General features: G+C 34.8%; 1 protein-coding gene across 1 annotated transcript; it reads left to right on the top strand.

Moving 5' to 3' along the window:
• Nucleotides 1-277: 277 nt before the first annotated feature.
• On the top strand, nt 278-10,373 carry LOC104084317 (epidermal growth factor receptor substrate 15-like; the record flags this gene model as incomplete). The annotated part of the gene is made up of 7 exons (XM_009588092.1): nt 278-313; nt 1,172-1,308; nt 2,932-3,001; nt 4,205-4,281; nt 4,802-4,964; nt 7,658-7,836; nt 9,739-10,373. Coding segments are annotated over 7 exons (809 nt in total), but the record flags the coding sequence as incomplete, so codon positions are not given.

Raw genomic sequence — 10,373 nt, 5'->3', positions numbered from 1 at the left:
CTGCGTGGTTGGTTAAACCACGACAACTGACAATAACCAAGAGCAATGCATCTTTGAGATGACTGCTTTTGTGTGTGTTTCATGCTGGTAATGAGCTTCTTGATGAATATTTGCTTCATCTAATGCTAGCTCTTGTAGTTCCACTGAAAATAGTCAAACTATTCCTCTGAGTGAGAGTTGTTTATATTCTAGCTGTAGAAATGAGTTTGTATCCAAAAGACTTCAACTCAGTACATGTCTTATGATAAAAAGCTACAAGTCACTTTTTTTTTAACAGGTGATCCCTTCAAAGATGACCCTTTTGGGAAAATTGGTAAGAAACTTTGTAACTTTTAACGTCTCTTTTTTTCTAAATGAATCCTGGGAAAAAGTGTCACCACTTCAGAACAAAAAAGATGGAAATGACCCAAAAAGTCACCATAGGATGGATATATAGCAGTAGCAGCTGGCCAGTTGTGTTAAAGCTTTTCAGAGAAGCCCATTGCCAGTGAACTTCTCTCTTGCTGTTGGAATTCTCCTTAGCTGGGATTTAACTATGTGAAGGTGATGAACAGAAGGCCCCAAACTCTTGCTGCTTGTTTTATATGCAGAGTAGTAAGACTGTACTCTTTTAAAGGCTCTTAACTTACCAACTTTCTTTAGCACTAAGTATTGAAAAGGGTGGGAAGTCTCTATTTAGACTGGCTGTATAGGCAATGTCATTGCATTATTTGCTTGGTCCTGAATGGAGTTACTGGTGAACAAAAAAGCAAAATGGCCAGTAGGAAGGCTATGGCAAAATAGCATTGTGCACCAAGTGCCAAATAAGAAAACATCAGTATTGTTTGGGGAGTGAAGGAGAGAAGGGTAGGAGAGTTCTGAAAAACATTAAGTTTTGTAAAATGCTTCATTTTTAGGGAGGTGTGGTTAAAGAACCTATATGCTCAGATGATTCTGGAACTGAACCACTGGCACAATCCAACGTTTTCACGATGTGCAGAAAATGTTGGCTTGTCTAATGTTTTGAATCACAGAAAATAAATTATTCACAGATTAATTTCATACTTCAAAGATCCTTGGTCTTAAACGTGTTACCTTCTTGCAGTATGAGAAAAGCAATATAATATTTAGTTTTTAAGATACCAAGCTAAGTAAAGCTAGCAGAAATGTTAATGAGATATTTACTTCTTAGATCCCTTCGGTGGTGATCCCTTCAAAGGCTCAGATCCTTTTGCAGCTGACTGTTTTTTCAAACAATCCTCCACTGATCCTTTTGTGACTGCTGGTACTGATCCATTTAGCACTGCAGACAACAGTAATAATATCACAGTAAGTTTGATAGCATACCTTTTACTTCCTTCTATATATGATTTGGACAAAATAACCTATTTTGCACATTTGGACATGCCTTGAAATGCTGATATTCAGAAATCATATAGATAGAAGGTTACCTCTTACCCCATGGCTCTGTCTTGTCTTTTTTGTGTCCTGTTTTCTAGGAGTAGTCACAGATGAAATAGAAGTAAAAGTAAAAACATTTTTGAAATGTTTCATTGTGGAGCTTCATTACTGCACAGATAAAACCATTTGAGAATAATGAACTAAGCTCTATTGGTAGCTGGTGGAACTTACTAAACATTGAAAAAACCCAAGATTAATCTCACCAAGTTATGTTGAGACACTTGATTTTTGCCTCCAAAGCTTATAGGATCAATAAGTATGTTCTATGTCTTATCTGAAATCTGATGTGGTATGGGGTTTCCTCTCTGAAAAGTCAAGTTGTTCTATAGGTGTATGTTGTTTGGGTTTTGTTGTGGTTTTTTTTAAATAAGAGTCATTGAAGCCCTCTCATAATGTGGAGATTCTTACCGAATATACCTCTTTCAGGTGTACTTAGGTGTAACTTTTAGCTGTTCACATTATAACTGAGCAGTTATTGATTAGTCTTGAGCCTACAATAAGGTAGAGTTGGGCATGAGACCTTCTCTGATGTAGGATAGAAGTTGATGAACATGAGGTAATATTTAGGGCTGATAGACAAACACTTCATCTAAGAAGCTGAAATTCTTCATGTCGTAAGTTTGTCTCCCATCCTTTTGCCATCTCCTTTCCTTCTCAGTGCTGCTTCTATTCATGCCTCATTTCGAATTTTGTTTGTGTATAAAATATGTGTATACATATATAAAAATTAAAGATACATGTGGATTAGGATTAGGAAGCTAAGTGGCTGTAAAGTGTGCCTGAGGCAAACCCACAACAGCCAAGATAGGTGCAGTGATTTCTCACTAGCAGTGGTGTTCTTGTCCTTCCACATGGTGTGCGCATTATGCAGATCTCAAGGTCATATTACACACCACAGCCTACACCTCCAACCTTAAAAATTAGTTTTCTACAATCTTCAATACTTAATCAGCACACTATACTTTGCCAAGTCTTAATATTCCAATATAACCAATTCTTGGTCTTACTACAGTCTGATAATAAGAGAAGTACAGAAGAGGGGGAAAAAAAAATTTTAAAAAAGGTCAGAGCTGTGGTGTGAGATTAGCAGTTGATTCTTGTGAGATCTGTATTTCTGAACTGAAGTTAAGTTATGCATTCATTCTAAATGCTTTACCACATCTTTTGTGGTGTTGATATCTTATAGTGTTACCTTCGTGAAGATGGCTCTGGTTGTAGAAATCTGAGACCAAAATGAGTGTTAGATTTTGTGTAGTAGTTACCAAGTATGTTGCACATATTGTGCCTGTTTTCTATCCTTTGAAAGTATTAATCGCTGTTCTGAGGAGGAGTTTCTGTTAACAGACTTGTTTACTGATGCTGATAAAAGCTACGTCCAAAATACTTTATCTTAAAACTTCTAAACCAAAATAAATTGTGATTGTACTCTTAGAATGAGGAATCTTTTAAGGTGAAAAACAAATTTTCCTTCAAAGGAATTTTTTATTTTAGACAGAGATATCGAAGAAGAATGACCCTTTTGCTCCTGGTGGAACAACTGTTACTACATCAAATGATCTAGGTAAAAGTAGATTAGACACATCAGACTTCTTGGGCTTTATTTTTATTTACTTTTGCTTATTTTTGTTTCCAGTCTTTTAACTGAATTTGTGATGGAGCATTTTAGGGATTTCCTACATTTTCTGAATTTTCCTATGAAGTATGACATGAAGTGCAAGTTTGCAGAGGGGTATTTTTATAAAAAAAAAAAACTGTCTCATTATCTTTAGTGCATATCACTGAAGACTGATTCTGCAAAAATGTTCCTCTGCCTTACCTGAAACTGGTGAAATATCGTGATCTAAGTGTTTGGACTATTTGAATGGTTTTACTACTACCAATTAGGGTTGTTTTTAGAGATTTCATGTTACTTTCTAAGTAACATACAAGATAGCTTTGTACTACAAGAGGAGATGTGGGATAGAATAACTACTTTATCAAGAATTTTTACTGTTAAAAGTTTGCTCCTTTTGTTTTGCTATGACCCTCCCTCATTTGAGGGCTAAAGATGTTTTAGGGAAGACCCTAATCTGCTCTTTCCCCAAGTTGCACTGAAAAGTGGTAATCCAAAACATGAATCCACATGTGATTTCATATTGTAAACCTGTTCAGTTTAATTGTAGGAAAAAAATGCCCTTTTCTGGAGATGCAGAAGTGAGTATTGGTAAAGATGGTGCACTTCTTGCTTTACAGTAGGACAGCAGTTTTTATGTATTTTGAGGCACATAAGAATGACAGGGTACTGTTGAATTAGATTGAGATAATACGAGGTTCAGATACTTTATTCCACAAGTGGACCTACAGTCAGAAGTGAGCTCTTGTTCATGTTCTCTTATTTTTATATATATGTATATATATGTATGTTTCTGTATGTATGCACACAAAAAATACCTCTGTGTGTATACATACATACATGTATTTCAGCAGAACATCCAGTAGTATGGTTATTTGATACTTTCAGTGGAATTTTAACTTTTTTTAGTGTAGGAAACCAGAATACCAGTATTTCTTTTGAATTACTCCCTGTTCAGGAGAATTATTATTCTTAATTAGTACTTGACAGAGTTTTTGTAAAAGCTACTTAACACCTCCTAAAATATTTCACTTGAATTAGTCTATGCTGCAAAATATGTAACAGTTGCTCTTCTGTTGTGGGAATTTTTTTCAGCCTCTTTCATATTTAACTTCTAATCTCATTCTGTTCGCTTGATTTGTGTGTATTTAGCTACAGACCCCTTTGCCTCTCTGTTTGGAAATGAATCCTTTGGAAGTGGCTTTGCTGACTTCAGCACGCTGTCAAAGGTAATATGAAGCTACTGCCACTCTTAGAAAATGCATGAAACTCTGCAGTGACAAGACATAATTTACACTCTCTACCAACTGTTTCGTTACAGTTTTGCCACTACTCAAAATTTATAATGGCTGACTTTCTTGAAAAAGAAGTCTTTATAATAAATTGTCCTGCAATTCCATTGTGAAGAATGCAATGTAATCTTTGTGGCTTTATAAGGATTTTCTTATATTTGAAGTGATATTGTGATTATTTTTTTAAAATTCGATGAGTTTAACAACAAAAGTATTACTTTTGCATGTATAACTGCACTCAACTTTAGATTGCTGTACACACTAACCATTCCTGATTTTTCTTTATTTTCAATCTCCTGGAGTATGTGGATTATATGTTTAAAACCAAACATAAGTATTTTCTTTTTGTCTTACTCCAAACTTTCAGTTCTAAATAAATACTGCATTATTGAAAGGAAGGGTAAGTATTAGTAGAATTGCACTGAAAATGTGTATGTTGCTGTTTTCTTTGTTGAAGGCCAACAATGAGGATCCCTTTAGCTTTTCCACATCAGGTTCTGTCAACAACGTGATCATAACTAAAAACTTATTTGAGGAACCACCAGCTAAAAATGAGGATGTTCCTCCTGCATTGCCCCCTAAAACAGGAACTCCCACAAGGCCCTGTCCACCACCACCTGGTAAGAGCTGATACTGAGATGTTGTTAACAATTAGCTGCTTCAATATTGGCAGTGGGACAATAATTATGAGGGGATGGTGAAGTGTCTGAATTTAGAATGAATGAGCAAGATGTGAGACAAGTCTGTTCCTGATCTGTCGGTGGTTTCCTCAGAGTTAAGTTTTGCATGGTGTTTGGGATCATAGTTTGTTTTTTGAGGAGAGGAATGATTTAGAAAACAAGAAAAAATACAGTTGTTATACATATCTGCAAGAACATAGCATGGCTGCAAATTAAATGGTTACTAATGTGATACATTGTGAATCTTGCATTAAATTATCCTTAAAGTGAGAATTCAGTGTGTTTTATCCATTGCAAAACCTCTGGTTTTAATGTAAAACGAATTAAATAGGGTTAAATGACTGTCTCGGGTTTTCAGATTAACTTTTTCCAGGTGGCCTTGCCAGAGGTCTGTAGTAGTAAACTTAACCAATGAAATAGTAATAAACCCAAGTTTCCTATGCTGTTTTCTGTTCAGTGATAGCTGAGTCCTCTGGTCTACCCCATGACACAAAGCACACTGCTTTCCAGAAAAGGCCACGATTATCAAAGATAACAACACCTTCTTGTGGTTGCAACAAGCCCATGTTACAACAGACTCCTCACTGTTGATTTTTTTTGCATAGATTGGAAAATACATTACTAGTATTCCTTTTTAAGTTTCTGTCCTTTGTTTCATTTTCTTTAAAAACTGCTGCATCATTTTTTCACTATTAAACTATATGGATGAATCTTAAGGTGGTTTGGAAAACTGTAGCACGAAACTTAAACATCTATTCATCTTTAAAAACTGCTGCATCATTTTTTCACTATTAAACTATATGGATGAATCTTAAGGTGGTTTGGAAAACTAGCACGAAACTTAAACATCCATTCATCTTTTTCCTCAAAAGAAGGGGAACACAGTAAATGTAGGATAATTAATACTAAAGTTTAAGCTCAGCTGTTTAATTTCTAATGTTGATGTGAGATCTGGTTCATGCTCATGCCTTGCAAGTAATCAGTTTCATTGTAAATAACATTAAAACAGCTGACATGACAAGTGCTGATAATTTGAATGTTTGACAGTGTCTCCTATTATGGTGGTCCTTATTTAAAACAAAAGCAGGATTTCTGACTTCATTGTATGGGAGTGGCTATGACGTGGTGTACAGATCCTCTTTTAGAATGCAAGCTTCTAGTGGCGGAACAACAGCATCCTTACCAATAGATGACTACAAAAAAGTAGCCTGTTTTGATTTGTGCATTTTAAAAATGATACTGTGGTTATCTTGATAACCGTTCCCAATAAATTATTTTCCTAATGTAAATAAAAAATGGAGATACTTAAGTGTATTTGTTTTTGATTACTCCCTTGGTCTGATTCAAAACAAGGGAATGCTTTTTCATGGAAATGCCCCAAAATGTTTCTCTTAATTTGTCACACTACTGGAAGGTGTGCAGAAGGGCTGTTTGCTTGCCTCTGAAATCCATTGTCTTTCTAGATGCTGATAAGCACCCTCATTTTAAAATTTTTTGGGCAGATTTGGAGACTGTATACTTCATATTCTTCTACTTATTAATCCTTCCCATGTAGTCATTTGAAGCTGCTTCTCCCACGTTATTCAAGAAATAGACATGCGTCGTTTGCAAGTAATAGAACATCATCAGTGAGTGAGAGCTATCATGGCAAGGTTATCTGCAAAGCGTCTAAATAAATCATATATTCCCAAGACGGTATTCTCCAAATCATTGCCAAATTAGAATCTCTTTTGGTCTATGAAAGAATTTTTAGACTAACGTGCAACGATTGTATGCAAAATAATAAGCACTTTCATTCGATTCTGCAGTTTAAAATGGCAACAGAAGCACGTTTTTAAAATATGACCATTTTAAGTGTCGAACCACTTGCAAACCCGCTAGTTGAATTCAAGAAACTGCAGTGAAACCTTTTCTGTAAGCAGTAACATGTGGAGAGAATGGTGGGATGAAATTCAACTCAACTATTCTTGGAAGTATTTGGGTTAATGTTCTCAAAGGTGTTGAAAGCTGACTGGGGTTAAGCTGAAAAAAGAACAAGATAAGTGGGGGCTTGTGCCTGATTCTGTTATATCTGCAGCTGCTTAGGCAAGGATTAACAAAATAGTTAAGCCTGTAATTGCTTGTTATCATACTCCTTCATTCTGTTAGTTTAAAAACTACAGAAATTCCAGGTGTTAGCATAGTGAGAAGACATGGTGTTTTGAAGGCTTACAAATGTATTTCTGGTCTCTGAATGAAATTGTGTTAACTTGATCCAAACAAATAATAGAAGAGCCTTGCTGGAATGATCATGGACAGTTGATAAGCAAAAGAAAATACTGTGCTGATAGAATAGGGGCTCAAAACTGTTAGAAATTCCCTTCCCAAAATATTTAATTAGTACATAACTGTGTTCTCGAATCATTAACATACATGTGTTCCTTTTTGCCTGATTACCCTTTAAGAAACTATGGACCATACCCTCATTTTTTTGAATTGGCAACCCTTCCTCTGAAGTCATTGCGACTCCACTAGTTTATGAGAAGAGGTTGCATTCCAAGTAGCTTTTGAATCTGTGGGGTTTTTTTTTTTACTATTTTTGGCATGTTATTACCTGCTATCTTAAATTCATTTTAAATTCATTTTAATCTAAGGGAAAAGACCTATCAATCAAATAGACTCTTCAGATTCCTTTAAACCGAGCGATCCATTTCAGCCTTTCCCCACCCCAGACATTCCCAAAGAACAAGAAGCAGATCTATTCTGTGATCCATTTGCTCCCACCAGCATCAGTAAAGAGGCTGACCCCAACAATTTTGCAAACTTCAGTACTGTGAGTAAACACTTTTTACATTTGTTTCAGTAGAATGACAGCTTTGAATTGTTCACACTGAAGTCTTCAGTCTAATTTAAAATATTAAAACATATCCCATGTACAAAAGGGATATCGCTTCCAGTTAAAACAGTATTTACATTTAGTTTACAGCTGAGGCTGTCCTAAAACAAAATACTGCAAAATCTTGTAGTTAATGTTTAAATTGCATTGCTTTTATGAGTTTTTTCATGGAGGCCTCCTAGCTTTTACAAAATAGGCCTTTTTAAATATCTATGTTCTAGGGATTATCCATTTTATCAGAGCATGCAGCAGATTTAAATTATGTATCTATAACAAGCACACTGTTAACTGTCCAATTAAAAATAAAACAAAAGGTGTGATTTTAATTTAGCTGTCACTGAACTGTTTGGTCATAATTTCAATGTACTGAAATATTGATAAACAGCCTCATAACAGTGTATGTTAATGAAATATAATTTGGTGAGTTTTGAATGGCTAGTAAATTCCAGACTTGCGTACAATGAAGTAAAAGGTAGTAAGTGTCTCTTTATAACCAGAATCCATTTCATAGAAGTCGTGGTGTCCAAGCAGTAGAAGCAAATCTAAAGGTTTGTGCATGCCTATATATATTTTTTAATTTTGAGCTTTTGCAAATAGGAGTTTTGAAAAGCATCATCTCACTTTCAAGCTTGATACCTGTTAAATGCAATTGGCATTTACAGTATCTTGATCACACTGCTTTTTTATTTTCAGGCCTAATAAACTATGTGCTTGATTGAAGTAAACTGAGGATTGACAGGCTCTCAAAATTGACTTGCACTGGTTGATGTGTCTTGTAGCATGTTAATTTCTGAATTGCTGTTATTGATCGCTGTTATTAGTTAGAGGGACTGAGAAGCCAGTTTGGAGGAGAGAATGTGAAATGTGGAGGAGAAAGCAAAAATGTTCATTATTTTTATGAAGGAAAAAGTATTCTTTTCCAGCTGCAATTACTGAAAATGCTAAGTGAACTATGGAGAAGACTCAAGCTTTTCTACATTTATTTCCCAAAGCAGCAGCTTAAAGCAGAAACTAGCTGGAGTATATTATGATAACCCTTTCAGACTTAACATTGGGACATTCATGAAGACATGGGCTTCACCTACCTCTTAGCTTTTCTGCATGCTGACTAGAAACAAACTTTAGCATAATCTTTTGTATTTTATTTAAGATAATACGCCTAACTGTCTCTGATTTATAATCATTGTACCACAGAAACTTACTTCACATTCTGTTCACATCAATATACATGGAAATAATCTGTTCTTTTTTTTTTTTTCCCTCTTGTATCACACTGACCTTTCTCTGTATTACTATTAGGCTTCTAAGTGTACAGTTACCTTATTATTTTGCTGCTTCTTGGCAGAAGTATTTTTCATCTGCACAATTAAAAACAGTCATTCTACAGCTAATTTTTGCAGTCACTGTCACCTGGAAAAATCCCCAATGAAAGTAAGGTAAATCAGGATGTCCCACAGTACGGACAGAGGTGTGTTTTGCAAAATGTTCTCCTGATTTATTCAAAATTTTTCTTATATAGATTGGTTTTTTTATCCGAAATAGTTTGAATTTAAATTATAGCACTTTTTGCTCAGTAAATTTTTTGAAACTTAATACTGAATTTTGAAACATGGCATATTTCATAAAAATACATCAGTTGGATGGCTTCAATGCAGTTCTTAATAGTTAAACCTTAGACTAAGCTAATCTTAGTAGTGTATTAAAATTAAAAAGCAAGTCATATTTGAAGACTAGAATATATATATTTTGTAAAACTGTAACTGTCCCTTAAACCAAGGACTTGGACAGTGTTAGTTATCGTATTATTAACCTGGTTTATTTTGTCTTTTCAAAATGCAGTATTCTACTGAGGAAGACATGATTGAATGGGCTAAGAGGGAAAGTGAGAGAGAAGAGAAAGAAAGATTGGCAAGACTAAAACAGCAAGAGCAAGAAGACTTGGAACTGGCTATTGCACTCAGTAAATCTGAAATATCAGAAGCATGAAGTTTAGAATAAGATTTTGTCTTATGTCAACTGTTTTGTCCCTTTCCTGAATACCTAACCTATTTAAATGTTAATCAGAAAATACATATATACAAGAAACTATGAAAGGTTTTAAATTTCTGAAAGTGGTGTGAATGTTTTTGCTAAATCCAATCCTTTTGGTTATTGTTTTGAATAACTGTTAAGTTTAGCATTCAATTTCTCTCAAGTTTTCAGAAGAAGAAAGTACTTTTCCCAGCTGTAAGCAAATCAGTTTAAAATGCAGTTAGTGAGATTGTAGTTTGACTGTAATCTGTCAGCAGTTGGTAATTGAGCATAAAGTGAACATTGCAATTATTCTGTCATGGCTGACTGTCTCCCATCAACCAGTTAGTCATTTGAAACCTTTTATCCTTCTGAAAAGATTTTAGTAATGCCAGAGTTGTGGAGTGCTTTATTTTATATGTATGCATATAGATTTTTCTCTTCATTGAAGATTCTACTTTTGG

Source organism: Fulmarus glacialis, unplaced genomic scaffold (assembly GCF_000690835.1).
Source record: "Fulmarus glacialis isolate BGI_N327 unplaced genomic scaffold, ASM69083v1 scaffold43471, whole genome shotgun sequence".
NCBI lineage: Eukaryota > Metazoa > Chordata > Aves > Procellariiformes > Procellariidae > Fulmarus > Fulmarus glacialis.
Note: the sequence above shows the minus strand (reverse complement) of the source record. Positions and strands in the feature narration are given on the sequence as shown.